Genomic DNA, 18,373 nt, shown 5'->3' with positions numbered 1-18,373 from the left:
TGCATAGAACATATTCTTGAAAAAATATGTTTGGGTTGACTTCACTTTAACAAGAATTTGCATGATGTTGTATATGATCTGGTTGTGGTCGCCTGGTCATACTAGCACTACACAAATAATCTGTGTGACCTTGAGGCTTTTTTAAAATGAAGTCTTACTGTGGCTGACATAATTTAAAGGTAAACGAGAGAGGCAAATGAAATGTGAAAGTCGAATGTAACAACTACGTGTATGTTGTTGCTTTCCACTGGTTTGAGTGTGAATGGTTGTCTGTCTTTATATGTTGTGTATATGTCCAATGCGTAGTCCTTCACAAAAGTCTGGAGGGGTTGGCACATCTGCCTGTGACCCTGAAAAGGATATACAGTAAAAAAAAAAAAAAAAAAGTCTGGAGGGGTTGGCACATCTGCCTGTGACCCTGAAAAGGATATACAGTAAAAAAAAAAAAAAAAGGATGGATGATGTAGGTTTTATGTTCATTGGATTATCTCTGTGAAAATACCATCTGAATGATAGGTTGCAGTCCACCCCCAACTCAGCCCAGGCCGCATCTTATATACTGTGCTTCACAATGAAACAAAACACATTTGTTTGCCGTCACCCTTGAGAGAAAATGTAATGGTAGCAAGAGGAAAAAGACTTCCCGTTGAGCTGAAAGAGATAAAGAGGTGGAATGCTCCACAGGGGCTGCTCTAATACAAATTATTAACGCTTGTATGCATGTGTCATGTGGCGGTAAAATAAGATAACATGCTAGTTTCATCTTCAAACTTCTTTGTCCATCTTCCAGCCGCTGCAACACATTATTTCTGTTATTATCTGCTATTTTTGAGTACCATTTTATGAACCATCCCATTACATTAACGGTGTCACTTAGCGAGGCACCTACAGTAAAATGCTAATCACTCCATGAATCTTTGAAAAGCATTTATGCTATGCACATATGCTGCTATTTTGACCCAGGAATTACTCTTTCTGCTCTGCCAAGATGGATTTGTTTGACTTCTCCGGTTGAAGAGTCAAGGTTGATTAATATTCAAAAGGGAAAATACTGCATTATATGTGTTTATTTTGGCTCAAAGAATCTGCTGAACTAAGTCTGTCACACACATGCGAAAGATGCATTATTTTCTCAGAACAGACTTCATAAATAATCAGGCGTTCATCTGTTTGGACTTAGTGGAAAGACCGTTTTGGACTCCACATTTCAGACTTGGATGCGTCACTAAAATATCTCCTTTGGAGAGAGACAAATTACAGATTAAACAGAGGAGATGAGCGTGCATGGATGTGTACTGTGCAGATAGAAATGGCAAATATGAACTGAGTCTGACAATGTTGCTCTAGCCCCTATCCCACTGACGGGGGAACGTTTCCGACTGTTGGCAAAGGTAGAAAAATGCGCGTTTGTGTCGGGGTTCTTTCAAGCTCGCAATTTGTCCGCCAAAGGGTCGTCGGACGTTCGTCAGACGTGCGCAGGTACTTCTATAAAAAGGGGAAACATTTTATGCAAATTTTTGAAGTAAGACCAAAACTTTTCAATGTTTTTCCTGAATATTTTTGGACACATTAACCACCAAATGGGGCTGACAAAGTACATCAAAGGCTTCAAAAGGTTTTTAAAACTAGCCAAACTGAACCAGACAAGTGCCACAATGACTCGGTATTCTCTATCAAGTTTTGTGTCCTGTTTGAATGATTATGTAACTTCACTTAGTTCACTAACTGTCTTATTCTTTTTTTGTGATTGTCAGTTCAAAGGCACGTAAAAGTTGAATTCCGTTTGGAGTGGATTCAGATCTTTTTGTAGTTCTGACTTCATCCTCAGTGTTTTAATTTTACTGTTTTTTTTTTTTTTCCCATTTCTGTGGTCCCTATGTCATCTATAGCCTGTCCCAAGCCCGTCTTTGCCAACTCATGGTGGCAGAGAGTCGGGTATGGCCCGAATGGTGGGCCCAGCTTGTTTGGTAAGAGTAGAATGAGGCCCGCCTTGCGCATCCACGCCCTAGTCAGCACTTGTGTGGTGATTTGAAGGTGTGCGTGATCTGCTTCCTCAACTGACACCAAGTGCATCTGAAAGTAACTTCAGACTTTTTTTTTGTAGTGCTTCCAGTCTCTCCACCCTCTTTTGTTTACCTGTCCTCTGCAGTAGTTGGTGTGAATGTTTTATTTTGACGTGTGCTCCTTATAGTCACCCCCTCCCCTTGTTGAAATAGGGTCAGCTTGAAACCCAAAGTAACGATTCTCCTGTCTCGGACAACGTGACATGAGCGCAGATGTGTATGCGTGTGGCATGCCTTCACACTTTCCTGAAGTGTGCGCTCTCATACAGCAAGGTGTTGCTGACACTAACATTGCGCGAATGTCCGTATGTGTGTCTGTTCACAGTATGAATCATCGGGTCTGGGCCTTATCAGCAGCAGACTGCGAACCACACTGAACCGGATCCAGGAGAGCCTCATTGACATGGTACGACTTCAGCACACCGTCTCCTCACTCTCATGCGTCCGCTTTCTCCTTAACAATTGCTCATTACCTCATTGCCGGGCTCATTTTCTGACACAAACATGCTCTCTCCTCTATGGCCTCTACATTTCTCTCCTTTTAATGCTTTTTCCCTCTATTCTCTCTCACCATCCCGGCCATATACGCGGCCTTATTGCCGAGAGAGCCCGCAGCTTATGTTGCCACCAAATACATTATGGGTCATCATTATGTGGCTACTGGTCACTCACACACGCATAGCTCCCTCTCTCTAAGTGACCAGAGCTGGCCGGATTCGTACGTGTTGTTCCATTAGGGCCTTCAATGATGACAATTAGTCTGATGCTGTCCATACTCTCATGATACCAGAGCTTCCCAACCCCCCCCCCTGCAGTCTGGCTCGTCTGATCTATGATGATCCCAACGCCGTCTTTTTCACTTCTGCTTTTTAGTCGTCTCCATTTTCCAGGTTTTAATCTGGGATGCATCTGCATTGCCGCTGAAGTTTTGTTTCCAGGTAAAAACATCGGAACTTTTGATGACATTTTTGGCTTGGTTTTAAAAAGGGTCTCCTGTGTGCTGTCAGAGTTTATGCAAATTATGTTCACTCTGCCTTTCAGTTGTGGATATGTATTGAAAATATTTAAAACAGGAATTGCTTTTTTTAGGTGCGTGTGTGTGGCTGCATTTATTCGCCTTGTGTAAATCAATGGGTGCGTATTTTATTATTTAAAATAGAATTAGCATATATATTATGTTAAAAGAAATCAGTCTTGGAAGTGTACACAGCTCCTGTGTTAGAAAAATACAAATTGGTAACTTTTTAATCACAGGACTGTGGCATTTTGCCACAGTGTCTATAGGACAAACAGTAAGAGAAGGTTAACATTTCAATTACAGAGGTTGAAGTGCATGCATAAATACAAAGATACAACAGAAAAAAAAAATTTGCTTAAACCAAAATTCCCTGCTTGCATGCTGAATGGAGTATCCTGCAGATGTAAGCGCGGACCCCTCCCCCCACCGAAAAAAACAACAACACCAAAAAAAAACATATATTTGACAGTGCAGCACAGTGGCATTTTGCTGTGATAGCAATGTGGGCTTTTCACCGCAAAGTTCACAGATTCAGGGATGCCCTGAGGAGGAGGCAGTAAAAAAAAGAAAGAAAAGTTAAAATGGCAGAATAAAACGGAGCAAAACAACACTGAAAGGGGGTGTTACTTGTTTCAAGAGTGTAATGTGAAGATTCCTCACAACACATACAAGATGTACACCTCAGTAATTAACGGACTTGACTACAATCTTCAGACTATCTTCAGAACTGTGAGAAAAGATTGAAAATGTTGAAAGAAACAATAAATATGCCAGCATTAAAATTCACTTGAATAATGGATTTTTTCCTACACCCTATACGTTGGTAAAATTGTTATAAAAATTATAGTATTTGTCAAAAAAGTATTATATATCTATGGTAGATATTTATCATACATTACAAGCATTTTAAACATTATTAGGCAATTTCAATAGACATTGATTCATTTGTGTATTCAGGAATAGCAGGAGCCATCTTAGACCAATGGTTCAATAATTGAAAGTGCGATTGGAAATTACACAGTTGAATACAAATCTTAGCAAAACCTTTTACAATTTTTTTATATAAATAATGCTCTTACTGTTTGCGAATTACACAGCCGTGCTGAGAAGGAAAAGTAATTGTCGGAGTTGGAGAGATTTCTTTGAGTGAGCTCTCAACGGCCGGTAAACAAGTCGGCTTAGTGCGCTTAAGGCCAATTCTAATGAATTCCAATGAACTCTTTCAAATAAAAGTACTTCATCTTGGTGATTTGTGGATGATGGTGAACGTTGTCAACAAACTATTTAGTGAGTTTTCTGTGAAGGAATCAGGAACGCTGTCAAGAAAAATCACATGATCACAATCTAATTAATTCCCTAATGAATGAATTCGTTTTTGTTTTATTTGGCTTGTATGTAGTGCAGGTGACTTTACTTCCACCCTACTGTGGTTGAGTCCACAGGCGCAGTCTTGCGCTTGCATGCAAATGCACACACGATGTACTCCAGAGATTGGGCAGGTTGGACCTCATTTTTAAACAGATTGTAAAGTTAATTATACACTGCATTTCAATTGAGCTGTCAAATCCTTGCGGTTATGCTCCCCTGATTTGACGCCGCAACAGTTTGATTCTAAAGCCAGTGCGCTGGTAATGACTCAGAGTCCCACATGAATGGTGGCGGGGTACCATCTCATTTCATCTCAGGTACAGAGTGGCCTTACCTTAAATTGAAAGATCCGCAGGGAAAAAGAGTAAAAAACATCATCCCCTAGTTTGTGCTGTGTTGCTCTACCTCCCTCTCACCTTTTTTTCTTTTTCTTTTTTTTTAAATCAGTGTGCCTTCATGATAGCTTGTTGTCATTTTGAAATATAAAGCTTGCTCAAGGAAGAGCGGGAAAAATGTTGCGTCATTGTCCGAGGCACATTTGCTGATTTAAATTCTATGTTCGACTGCATAGTCCTCTTTGGATTTTAATTGATATTTGGAAGGGATCCGCTGCACCGTATAAACTAATGGTATCATTAATGATGTTTCTGGGGGAAGATTTGATGACACGACCGTATCAAATTCATGGCCGTTGCCCATCTGTGTCCACGGTGTCCCTGGTTGAAAGTTCAGCTGTGACAGATGTTGAGAGCCCCTTGCTTTAGGCAACATTTAGAGCTGCCACACACTTGGATTTTCAATGAACAACAGATTTCTTAGTCTTGTCCTCCTTTTATCGCCTTCATTCCCACCCCGTTGATGTTAATAATTATAGGCTTTTCGAACTTTAATAGTGCATTATTTTGTCATGAGACAGGCTGAGTTATAATATCACTTGAACTAAAACCATAATGCATTTGATCATTGTTCGAGGCTACAGATTTTGAATGGGGTCATGAAATGTCGTCAAATGTCACTAGTGGTTTCACACGCATGTATTCAGTCACACATTGTACTCTCCACCCAGTAATTGGATCGTCGCCTTTCAGAGCGCATCACTGCCGACATCAGTGTCTTTGTTGTGGCCTGCTCACTCGCTTCTAGTAAATGGTCCAACAAGCCAGAAGGGACTGGCGTTTGACAGCGGTTATGGATCATAATTAAGCTCTACGGTACAACTGCATTTGTCAGAATATCCCAAGTATTGACATTTTTCAGGGGGTTTTGAGTGGAGTGCACAAAGCGTCCTCTGAAAGGTTCAGCAGTAGGTCATGTTCCTTGGCTGTGATAAGGAGACAGTTGATCCCCTTGGAGGCACTTTCCATTGCTTCAAAGTTCCCTAAATTTCCACTGGTGACTCATCACAGCTCCTGTGGGAAGAATATATTGCTATGCATGAATGCGCTGGAATTTAAATATTTTCAACTCTTGCTCCTTACACCTTAGGTTTATTCATTGCGACAGCTGGAAGGATCCGGCCATCCATACGTTGAAGTGTCTTTACAGTAGTGGCTTTAAAACCAATTAGATAGCTACTCTTCGCCAAACAATTAGTTGAATTAACGGTAAACATAACTATGTCCGTCTAACAAAACACTAACAGGAAATTTGCCCATTTTGGGGTATTAATGTTGTCTCTGAATCCCAAGTCATTTTCTTCATATGATTCCATTAATATTTGTCAGCCTAGATGGCTCCAAGGGGTCAGTGGTTGTCAAAACAAACTAAAGACCTTTCGTTGAACATGTTTGATGAGAAGAAAATTTCAGGTAATTGTGTGGCAAAGAGGTGCAAAAAGATCCACTTGACAGTAATTGCCTTGCAGCCAGTCCACTTGAGCGGACCATAAATCTCCACGGGATGTACTGGAGAGGAACAAGCAGTCAATCATGATAGATTGAGACACTTCACCTAAGAGATCATGTTTATAACCCCCCCCCCCGCTGAAAGCCTCATTTATGACAGCTGTGATGATACGGTTTGAATTCAGTTACCCGTAATTAATAGTCCTTTTTTCTCTTTTTATTCGAAAATGGCAAAAATGCGAGAGAACCGATACCATGAATCACTTCAGAAAGTCATCGTATTCTCGGATTTGTAATTTTCAAGTGAACAAATCCTGCTGCTTTATCGTTTGATCGGTTTTAAGAGGAACAACGGGCATAGACTCTTATCCCATGTCTGATCTCCCTCCTCCGTCAGCGCCTTACCCCTCTATGTTTTGAAATTGATAGCAGCAAAGTCTCCCAATGTCTCCTTTATTTCCAATGGGGATTCAATCCTTTATTTTGAAATCATTACACAAGGGTAGATAAGCTCCCAAGCTTTGATGGCCTCGTCGTCTTTTACCGAGCTGGTGGTCCACACGGGAGAAGTGTGTGTGTGTGTGTGTGTGTGTGTGTGTGCGTGTGCGTGTGTGTGGTATTAATACCTACAGACAGAATCCAAACAACTTTCCCTTTTGCACGTCCACAGAATATGAATGACCTAAAGAATATTGACGCAAGCTCTTCTTTATTACTCACCGACAGGCTCACGTAAAGAATTCGTTCTAGAAGCTTTGAAAAGGATGTTATACGATTGCCGGGAAAACTTTTCCATCTTTTCAGGAGCTGGTATGATCAAAGATGTATAACTTCATGATATTGCATATACCAAGAGAGGACAATGTATCTTTATGAAGGGGAAAAACTGGTTGTACAGTTTGTTCTACAAGACTTATTCGTGTTGAATAACTGCAGTATTGTTCTATTTATCGACATATATAACGCATGTTTGAAAAATCATTGCTGAAAATATTTGCCCGGCCGCTTTATTTTATTCAATGGGAGTCCTCCCTCTGAAGTGTTTAAATGACAGCAGACTCCAACGTAAGAATAAGACAATTCTTACTTGTTGTATTTAGCGGTACTAGTAAAGATCTCCTGCTACTCCGTGTCCTGATTAGATAATTACGATAATCAAATAGACGTCTCTGGAACGGAATATATTAATTCATTTCTGAACACTGTCGCGTCTCCTGTACCGTATCAATTATTAGTTTTAGACTGGTTTACACTTTGGTAATTTGGTCTGGGCAAATTGGGCACGTTTTATTCCTAGCCTTCATTCATCTTGTGTTTCTGAACGACTGAATGGAGACAAAACACATTTAAAGTCTTAAGCAGCTGGCTTTGTTTGCCAACAACCGCAAAGGCGACTGACTGTTCTTGAGTCATAAATTACACAGGATTAAGAAAATGTGGATTATTAATCTTTCAGTTGTTGGAACATTTCATAGAAAGTAAGATTTTATTTGCAAAAGTGAAAGCGCAGCACATGATTTGCGTTGGTCTATAAAATGTTTAACCCTTGAAAGGACACTCATTGAAATTCAGCATTTCAACTCTAGACTTTTATTGTTGTGCCCAAGAAAGATTGCTGCAGTTTTAGTGTCTCATGAGTCGTGACTTTGAACACTTCTAATCTGTTTCCTGTCTGGAAATGATGTTGCAATGTGAAATCAGGTTTCCTTCTCCCAAGACTTTTTTGCATGTTTCTTCTGGCAGTTAAGGATGAAGCTATATCTGAATAACTAGTAAAAGTAGAGACTTTAATAGTGGATAACGGATGTTGTTGTGTCAAACACTGCCGTTGTGATGCCCACATTTATTTTTAACTTTGTGTTTTGTATTTCAACGTAATTAGAATCCAAGCTTTAATTCATTCTTTCGTTTGCACACTTTTTTGTTTGAAAACCATTACAGTGTGCGCTAATAGTGGTCGTCCAAAGCATTAGAGCCACAATGCCCTGGAGTGTGCTTTGTGAGAGGATGATGTGGAACACTACTGATAGCAGCGGAGCTCAGAGTCATTTATTAGTTGCCTGATTGCCATTGATCTGCCGGAGGCCGTTTCAGAGAAGCAAAGCGCAAAGGTGCTCACACGGCCGTGTTGCTTCTCATAGACATGCTTCATAGGGAAAAAAATATACGCAGTTTCACTGCTCTTTTTCTTTAGTGCTCTGCCTTAATGGTCAGGTCCTAAGATGTTCCGCAGCACATTTTCACGCTATATAAATGCTGTATATCATGGATTAACTCAACAGTGAGGCATAAAAAAAAGCTTTGTGCATCTCTTTGTCTTGCAGGAGGCAGGCAGTGAAAATCCAAGTGTGCACGCTTCCACAGAGGACAGGAAAGAGAAAGTGCCGAGCCCCCACCTCAGCCAAATGGTGGTCCTCACCAACAGCGGCACGCTTTATGGGCTTGCACAGAGAGTGGTCGCCACCGAGTCCCTGTAAGTATCCCTTCAAAATATGTAAGCAACCTATGTTAACGTTCAATATAACTAGATTAATAAAAGGTCAATTTTAGTGCTGTCAAGCAATTGAATTTGTTTCACTAATTAATCTCAAAATGTTCCATAATTGATCGCAATTAATCGCATTTTTCATCTACAATTTTTTACGAAGCTTGGAACTGATATTTACTTGAGTATAATCTTGGAATTAATGCGGAAAAAAACGTAAAAGTATATTTCCATTCAAAGACTGTTCTAATAGCTTTCTTTGATCCTTGAATATAATTCTCTTCCTGTAAAATACAACAGTTGAACAATGCACCCAACGACGTACAACTAACAGGGTATTTGAATTTGGCTTTGCAAAGTGTGCCAAATATTTTGGATTTCTCCAATGAGCCGTCGAGCAACCTTTTAAAGTAAATCTACGTAAAAGTCCGTCTTTGTGACAATGATTCTCCTCTAAGTTTGGCTGCACAGTGAGCAGAGGTCAGCTGCAACAGAAAGTAAATAAAATTGAATTAACTGAGTTAATTTTTTTTAGTGCATTAGAAAATTTCAATTAATCTCCATAGTTAATGCTTTAACTTTGACAGCCCTAGTAAATGTCTATAAAAACAGTAAGCACATTTAAAACTCATAAGGTCGAGAGGACATTACTAAAGGTGATTAATAAGGGCTATGATGAGTTAGAATTAGTATTGTAGACTGATTTTAACTGCAATAATTTTGGTCTTCTTTCTCAGCGTGTTTTTGGCTGAGCAGTTTGAGTCGCTTCAATCCCATTTGGACACGATGATGCCTGCTGCCAAGAAGCCCTTTCTGCAGCAGTTCTATTCCCAGGTAGAACACACAACATCCTGCTCCTTTTTGTCCAATTACCAGAAATGTTATTTGTCACTGTCAGCAACAGATGACTCGATCCAAATCGCTAATGTAACAAGAATGGCATCAACCAAGCCTTCAGTCGTGATCAAACGTGACCCGTTTGACATTTAAATGTCCAAGCAGCTTATTGTTACATGAGGTGATAATTCTTTACAAAGTTTTTTGTGCTCTTTTGAGTTTAACTGTCATATTTTTTTCCACTCTTATTCTCGAAGCACTCACTCCATTTTCAACTAGCACTGACTTTTACTCCTCAAGAAACCAATTTCTGCTCTAGTAGCAACGGCCGAGTAACTGTGTGCTATTCTCTCTGCGTTCTGCAAAGAAAATGATCTGTCACTCAAAATTCAGCCAGCTGCTCTTTTCCTGCCACTTCCTTTTGCAGGCACTTGACATTTCACATGTTTAAATGATGACTGAATGCCATGTTTTGAAAATGTTATTGCATATACACAAACCATTTGCATGCACGAAGAGATACGGCCCCTTACTGCTTATATTTGGCCTTCTCAAATAGCACCACACTAGGACTCAAATTTTCCCATAGTCATAAAGTCATGACCCATTAGAATGGCGTCAATGCACTTCTTTTTAAAAAATGGATTGAAAGAACGGCCATTCCTATTATGGATGTATTCTTGTCCGAAGATTATATGTTAACTTTTTCAATTAAAATGTATTCCTGTCATATTAAATGCTGTCCAAAAAAATAACAAATAAAACATTTTTTTTTTTTTTTTTTAAATCGAATTTGACCAATTGACAATTCAGTGTTCCTTCTCTCAGACTGTGTCTACTGCCAGTGAACTGCGGAAGCCCATTTACTGGATCGTGGCAGCCAAGGCCATCGACTATGAGCAGATGTTGCTCCTGATGTCTGGCGTTAAATGGGATATTAAAGAGATCATGTCCCAGCATAACATATATGTGGATGTGCTCCTAAAGGTAATGTTCCTTGTGAAATGTGCACATGGTGTGACATTATTGCATCCCACATTGGATTCTATCCATTTTCTATGCCGCTTGTCCACAACATGTCATGAGTGAGCGTTTACACCAATGGACAGGTTTGAACATGCATGTTTTGGGAATGTGGGAGGAAGCCAGAGAGACAGGAGAGCCTCAGACAAGATTCAAACACCAATTTTTCCACTGTACTGCCTTTGATTTTATCAATGTTATTACTGGAACCAGATTGTCTTGATGAACAACATTCATGGTGCATCTACTGTAGATATACATTAATACACTGTCCATCTTAAAACCAACTTAGACGGTATGTAATTTTTGACTATACCTCAAGATCAATAGTAATTCATTTTACTCCACAAACATTAAATGCAGGATTTGACAACAAATGCACATTTGCTATTATGTTTGCTGTAACTTAGTCATTCTCGTCCTTGCGACGAGAACTCAAGATTCTTTCTGTCACACCGGCAGAGAAAAAATGGAAATTTGTTTAGTGGTATTGAGCCAAATGGCAACAGATCATGCTGAGCAAACCTTTTTTTTTTTTTTTTTTTTTTTTTTTTTTTTTTAAACTTTTCCAGATTGAATTTGTTGCCAAAGAGGTAATATGGAACTGATTGTAATCCAATGGAGTCAATTTTTGTTTGTTTGTTATGTTCTGTTGTTGTGCCCACGGAGACCTGTGTTCATACTACATTGGTCTTGTCTTGCATTTTTTTTTTTTTTTTTTTGCAGACAGTTATGTAAATAAAATGAACATTAAATCAGTTGTGCCACTGAGGTGTAATATATGAGTTAAATTAATAACGAAATAAAATATGAGTTAATTATAACGTTAATTAATTTACATGAAAAGCAATTCTTTGTTCCATGCACTCTGATTTCTAAAAGCTATCATTTGCGATGGCGTGAACCATTTGGAACATAGTGGAGCAAAGAGCTCCTCTAAAGTTTTAGACATTTTGTGTGTGTCACTGAAGTGAAAGTAACCCACTAAATATGCACCTCCATGCATGCTCATTTTGCATTGGAAGGGGAAGGGGGAGGGGGAGGTTCAACTGAGAGGTCAGAAAAGGTTATCCGAAGTGTGCAGCTGTGAACCGGACTCACATCCCTGTTAAGGAATGTGTTAACTCACATACCCGCCCCAAAAGTCCATAGATGATGTATTTATGAATGGAGTCATGCATAATAAAATATTCTGCTCAGAGGGAAAAGTATTTTGTCCCGAAAAAGGAGTTCAACTCACCTCTTGAATTCCTGCATGGCTCACAGATCTTTGTCTGGCTCTGGCAGTGCTGCGCTTAAGCCTAACTAATTTAGTTCATGAGCTAAATTGCAATCCCCGAGTCACTGGCCGGGATTAAATCCTTCCGGTGTCAAAATGGTCCACTTGACGGACTGACATGGTGCATATTACAACTGGCATGTACCTTTCCCCATCGGGCACTAATAACCCACTCCAACAACTTGTCACATACACATAATGCAAGCGCATTGTGTCGTGTGCATTGATTGAAACGAGCGTGCCACATTTTTTTTTTTGTTATACTGCTCGCAGAGAGAGATTTTATTCATGAATTCAGGTTTATCACCAGCATTCAACAATGACATTGATTTGCATATAAAGTGGCATGGAGATGCTGTAGCCTCCAAATTACTTCATTGAGAAAATGCTGAAGTAAGAAACTATTGTGAGGCTATTTAAGATGGAATAACATTTCATTCAAAGATACCAAATTAAATACAGTTGTGTGTGCCAGCTATCAAGGTTCTGGTTTTTGCTTTTTCTCACCCATCCTTGTGTGGATTTTCTCCAAGTACTGTGGCTTACATGAAGTCTCTAAATTGTCCATAGGTGTGAATTCTCTACACATGCCCTGTGGTTGACTGGTGACCAGCATTTTGGATAAAGGTCAAACGTCTTGAACAACCAAAACGAGTCCGCTTACCTCGATTCGCCTTTTCCGATAAATAGTGGCTGCCAGATGTATGTATGAAGGTATAAATAAATGGATGAGGATGTGCGCATGATAAGCGTACAGCAGGGGTTCTTTCATGCAAGTGAATGCGTTATCTGCTGTAAACGCTCTAATACGTGCATCTTACTGATGACCCCGACATGCGCCCAACTGCTTTTCTATTAACTCATTCAGTACCAGACATTTTTAGAGCCTCTTTTACCCTAAGGTTTGAAAAGAATTTGCAAAAATATAAACAAATTCCTGGGATTAAATGGTTGGACTGTGAAAAGACGTATTAATATGTCTTTGGGATTGAATGAGTTGAACTGGTTTAGTTGGAAAAGTAAGATTGAAGGGTAAATATTCTAGTCACACCGTACGATGCTCACTCTAGAGAAAAAATGTTTTGGCTTCTATTGAACTGTGTTGTTATACTGCTATGTGTGTGTGAAGTACTGTCTTACCGTGACATTCATTGGGGTGCCATAAAATGGCGGCAAAGCACTGTTTTTGCCAAACCGAAGCTCCTCACCTCATTTCAACAAAATTCCTTGGCACCAAGATGCCACAAGATGGTGTCAAAGCACTACCTTTGTCTAAAAGTATGTTCCGATCTGGTATATACAATATAATCTCTGATGATGCAAAAGGGGCTTCGACTAAAGTTAGTGTTTATATTGACAATATTTTGTCTGTTGACTTAAGATGATGACTTTTTTTCTTTTTCTTATACAAAAGGAGTTTGAGATGTTCAACAAGCGGCTCGGTGACATCTCCAGACACGTGCGCATTCCGCTGCCTGTGTCCAATGTCTTGTGGGAGCACTGCATCCGCTTGGCCAACAGGACTCTTGTAGAGGGGTAAGACAGTCATTTCGTTTGTAGCCTCTCAAGCAATATCTGCAGTAACCCATGTCAGTCCAGTCAAGCACTACTTTTAGATCATCCAAATATAAATACACTGTGTGTAAGTATTTGTGTGTGTGTGTGTGTGTTTGTGTGTGTGTATATGTATGTATATATATATATATAGATATAGATATAGATAGATAGATATAGGGGTTTAAAAAAAAAAGTTGAAAAAAATTGTACACACAACGCAACATTTACATATTTTGACACCCACATAAATCCAAGAATCCTCCTGTAGATGATGATGCTGTCCTGCGCCCAGAAGCGCATACAGTCTACGTCCAGCCCACACAAGAGTGGTGCAGACTCTCTTTGCAGGATTCCTTTGGGATTACCCTTTCACAAAACAACTCTACATTCATCCCGTCTCCCTTGCTTTGCTCTGCTGCCGTCTCTTCCAGACTCATTCGGGAATTGCATGACACGGGCCACTCGCGCTCTAACTGTAAAATGCTCTTGACACATCCCTCTGCAATGCATTTCATTACTTTTTTTTTTGCTTGTACGCACCAGATACAGCTTTTGATAGGTGACAGGAAGGGTCTGTGTGTGCGTGTGTTTTTTTTTTTTTTTTTTTTTTTTTTTATAGACTACCTGCGTCCTCGTGGATGAGTGGACGTGTGGAGTGGCTTGTTAAATCGGAGGTGTGATGAAGCCCTCTCATCTCTCACGACGCAACCTTTCTGAGTGATGATGATGCGAGGCTGCAGTCAACCTCATTGCTTATGTCCTCTGGTGACGGGTACTTTCAAAAGTAATACACTTAAAAAGTGTGTTAGTGACATAAAAATCTACATTATTGGGCACATCCCCGGAAAGGGAAACTTAATGCACTTTTCCTCACTTTGAGTAAATTTAATTTTGAACTTATACACACTAATCATGGTAATGTCTCTTTGTCTGCCTGCATTCATATTGTCTACCCTGCCCCTGTTTTGCTTTCCTCACATTTCTCTGAGCATTTTCACAATACAGAACCCTGCAAATGTATTTCCTGCATATATTTGAAACAGGTAAGGTCACCATTTTGTTCCGGTTCCCCTTCAGCTGATCAAAGCTCTTCCTTGGGAGGCATTAAAAGGCATATGCTGATCAAAGATAACGACACTCAGTGATGCTCGCAGCAAGGTCGAAGTCGTCCTGAGTTATTTTAACTTGAAAAGTTAAGGCAGCAATACCTAAACATGGATCATGGGCTGATACCAAGGCTTTGGTTCATCATGAAATTATAACCTCCAATCCCTGTCACTATGGTGCCTTGACCCTCACCTGCCTGTTCCAGTTTTGATGGCCGGCTGTTTAATGTTAAAATAAGACTTAACTACACATTACTAAGATGAGTAAAAATCAAAAACAAATGCTTCTTCTGGAGAGCTTTTCTAAGGCTCCAGGTGAGAACACAGAAGAACTGAAAATGATTGAATGACCAAATGCCAGGCTCCCACTTCTGTGAATTTGTAGTCATTATACACTTAATTATACGGTGAGATAGCCCTGATATGTAAATTTTCAGAATAATGCCACTGTATTTTAAAAAGTGTGGAAAGCTCAAAATCTTTATTTTATTTCGATACGCACAAATGCATTAGAAGAACTGCACACTCTGTTTAAAATGAAAAAAAAAAAGTAATTTATTGTTTCTTTTCAGTCAGAAAGTGAAAGCTGTACCAGGTAGTGTCTGCATTTTTCTTAACAAATTAAAACACACGCATGAAGAGTTACCTTAGCTTTGCATAAGAATTGTTTTCTGAGAAAGCAAAATTAAACATTACCTAAACAGGAAAAGGTTCAACCAAACCATATGTACATCTAACAAAAGCTAGCTAACATAAAATGCGAAAACACATGCTAATGGTAATTAGCACAATTAATATGGTAATTATAAATGTTTAGCTGGGATAAGCTCTAGCTCACCTGCAACCCTAATGAGGATAAGATGGGTGGATTGATACCTAATGTTAAATTAAACTTTAAAAGAACATTCACCTTGCTTAAAAGTTTGCCCTTTAAACTTTAAATCCTCTGCATTTTCCACAGTAAAAGAACCAAATGGAATTGTTTTGCAGTCAAGCGCAGCCAATCCACGTTTGGCTAATGTCAGCTTTCTGATGAGATTCAGCAGCAAGTTCCGAGCACCGTTGGCTTGTGGCGCCTCCACGGCACAAGGGGGTCTGTGATTTGCCGCTCGAAAATGAAAGCAGCGCCGTGCCATCTGGCAACGCGAGCGCCGCGAAATGCGGCTGGCGAGCCCGAATGGGGTCTGCCCGCGTTTAGGATGGCACGAGTCAAATAATGAGACATTCTCCAGTGGCCAGACACATGTGAATTTCCTATTTCCTGCCCGCTCTTTTCTAGCTATGCTAATGTGAAGAAATGCAGCAACGAGGGCCGAGCCCTGATGCAGCTGGACTTCCAACAGTTCTTGATGAAATTGGAGAAGCTGACTGACCTCAGGCCCATTCCCGATAAGGAGTTTGTCGAGACCTACATCAAGGCCTACTACCTGACGGAGAATGATATGGAGCAGTTCATCAAGAACCACAGGGTGAGGCATATCCTCAGTCGCGCTTGTAAACGTAGACGTATCGCTTTCTTGCTGAGACGGACTGGCAGTTTACCTCGGGGGTAGCGTTGCTCTTTCGACTGTCAATTTGAAGCATGTTGCTGACAAACTTAAAGCACCCCCGTAAATGGGTTCATGCTAATGTTCAACTGTGTGGCCAAAAGGATGCCTGTTGTATCAAAGCTATATAATACAAGGGTGGGCAAAGTATCTGCCTCGGGTACCCATTTTTTTTTTTTTTTTTGTCAGGAAGACAAACAACAATAGTTGATACTTCGCATTGTATCAAAACAGTGAGAATTTAATCATGTCCAATCACTAATTAAGGACACAAAAAAAAATTGATTTTGCTGACAGAATCCTGCAAATGTATTTCCAGCAATATGGCGCCTGTTACCAGCGTTAGCGGCGAATGGTTAGCAGCAATACACAATTGCAGTTCCTACTGATTATTTTTAACAAATCAGGCTCACTCAAACGCTCCGTTTTAGTCGGCATAATTGCTACTGTGGGTTTGATGTCACTTCGTCCCATAATCACTCGCTAATGTTTCTAGCGAGGAAAATACAGTTTGCTGCTATGCACAGCTTAAAACTAAGTACAAAAATGTTCATGATCTCAATATGAAAGCCAATAGGTTGTTCATTATTATTATTATTCATAATTGTTCTTTAAGTAAATATGTATTTATTCTATCCAAATACTCGATTATTCAATCGAATTTTCAATAGGATATCTGAATACCAAAATATTCGACCGCTGCTGCTCTAACTATTCTGTATTTGTTGCATTTTTATCCGTAATTGATTTGTTTTTATGTATTTTTATTCATTATTTAGCTATAATCGCTAGCTGATTTTTTTTTTTTGAAGTAATAAAATACTTAAACAATTTTGCATATAGACCTACGTTAAATGTTTTAAATTAATTTAATTAGGAGAATTATTCATGAACTATAATCAAATGAATGTGCATAAAGCATAGCAATTAAAATGGGAATCAATCATTGTTTATTGTTGTTGTTATTATTATTATTATTATTATTATTTGTTTATTTGTATTTTTTTTTTTCTTTTAACCTATTCTGGTATAGGACCTGGCCTAAAAAATAAATAAATAAAACACATCTTCTTTTCTTGTCAGGAGTACTCCATGAAGCAGCTCGCAAACCTGGTGAACGTTTGTCTGGGCTCCCACATAAACAAGAAGGCCCGCCAGAAACTTCTGGCCGCCATTGATGACATTGACAGACCCAAGAGATAGACCACATCTAAATGTACCAGGCAGCTTGATGAGATGTAAAAACAGTAGAAACGACGGAGTCCTTTGACATCAACCAAATGATTTGTATGATGGATGTAGTAACTTCAAGTTCATATCTGTACCACAGTGCTCGTTGACCCCATTGTTGGTTTTTTTAATCATAACTTCTCTGCAGTTGTTTTTTCCAGTTAACTACAAGGAAAACTGGAATTCACCGTGTAATAAATTAGGTGAGAACTGTGGATCCGTTGCAAAAAATCACATGATGGTTCACATTTATTTTTATCGATTATGTCTTACTAGTTATTCACGCACTCCAGCTAATGAGAACTAGGTAGTTGATTTTGTTTGTTTGTTTGTTGTTTTGTCAAAGAATCTTTAATATAATTGTCATTTACAGTTAGATTGTATATATGCACCACCTAGAATTGACTGTGTTCATTATTTTGTGGGAATGATGTGATTTTACCTTCCAGGCACCATATTATGAATTTGCATTGGAATACTGCAAATGGAAGAAAAAAAAGAATCTATAAACGTAGGTATTCCCGATCGCGCATCATCTTTAGAGAAAAGAAAAGTGCAAATGTGAATGTTTTCAACAATGTCTGTATTTATTTCCGGCTCTTTGTCTTGTTTTGGTGTTTTCTATAACAACCAGGATGCGTGCTGTGCTGTTTCACTCTTTATCATGTAATGCATCAAATGAAACAAATACAAATAGTACTTAACCATCCCAACAATATGTCAGAGCTGGAATTAGGGTTGAACCACAATTATTGTACCATAATAAACCAGTGAATGCACACGCTGCACGGAAATGTTTGCTTATATTTGTTGAACTGCCTCACATTAGCCGTTTCTATTCAAATGTGCTTGTCTTCTCTAATTAAGTCATTAGCAGCTGCGCATGCTAGTTTGGAAGCACCCTGTGATTAATTGAGACACGGCAAGAGCAGCGGCCATGATATGAGTACACGCATCACGCGGGGAACTTTAATTTCTTTCCTGCGCTCTCCACCCACACTGTATTTCCCAGTTGT

General features: G+C 39.4%; 1 protein-coding gene across 8 annotated transcripts in view; it reads left to right on the top strand.

Annotated features, from left to right (window-relative positions):
• vps50 (VPS50 EARP/GARPII complex subunit) overlaps positions 1–18,143 on the top strand; it is a 55,900-nt gene extending 37,757 nt beyond the window's left edge. For 2 of the 8 annotated variants that reach the window (XM_086013709.1, XM_086013707.1), the window contains exons 22-29: positions 1,890–1,967; positions 2,389–2,469; positions 8,618–8,766; positions 9,516–9,612; positions 10,444–10,602; positions 13,332–13,453; positions 15,860–16,049; positions 17,211–18,143. In XM_086013709.1, the coding sequence (XP_085869835.1) occupies positions 1,890–1,967; positions 2,389–2,469; positions 8,618–8,766; positions 9,516–9,612; positions 10,444–10,602; positions 13,332–13,453; positions 15,860–16,049; positions 17,211–17,330 (996 nt within the window). In that variant the 3' untranslated portion in view covers positions 17,331–18,143. Of the gene's footprint in view, positions 1–1,889; positions 1,968–2,388; positions 2,470–8,617; positions 8,767–9,515; positions 9,613–10,443; positions 10,603–13,331; positions 13,454–13,625; positions 14,015–14,093; positions 16,050–17,210 lie in introns of those variants that run through there. The other 6 variants (XM_086013712.1, XM_086013708.1, XR_015081976.1 and 3 more) reach the window with 5 other exon arrangements.
• Positions 18,144–18,373: the final 230 nt, after the last annotated feature.

Source organism: Filicampus tigris, chromosome 18, assembly GCF_054856515.1.
Source record: "Filicampus tigris isolate MCC_2025a chromosome 18, RoL_Ftig_1.0, whole genome shotgun sequence".
In the NCBI taxonomy this organism is placed as follows: Eukaryota; Metazoa; Chordata; class Actinopteri; order Syngnathiformes; family Syngnathidae; genus Filicampus; species Filicampus tigris.
This window is presented reverse-complemented; position numbering and strand designations above follow the sequence as displayed.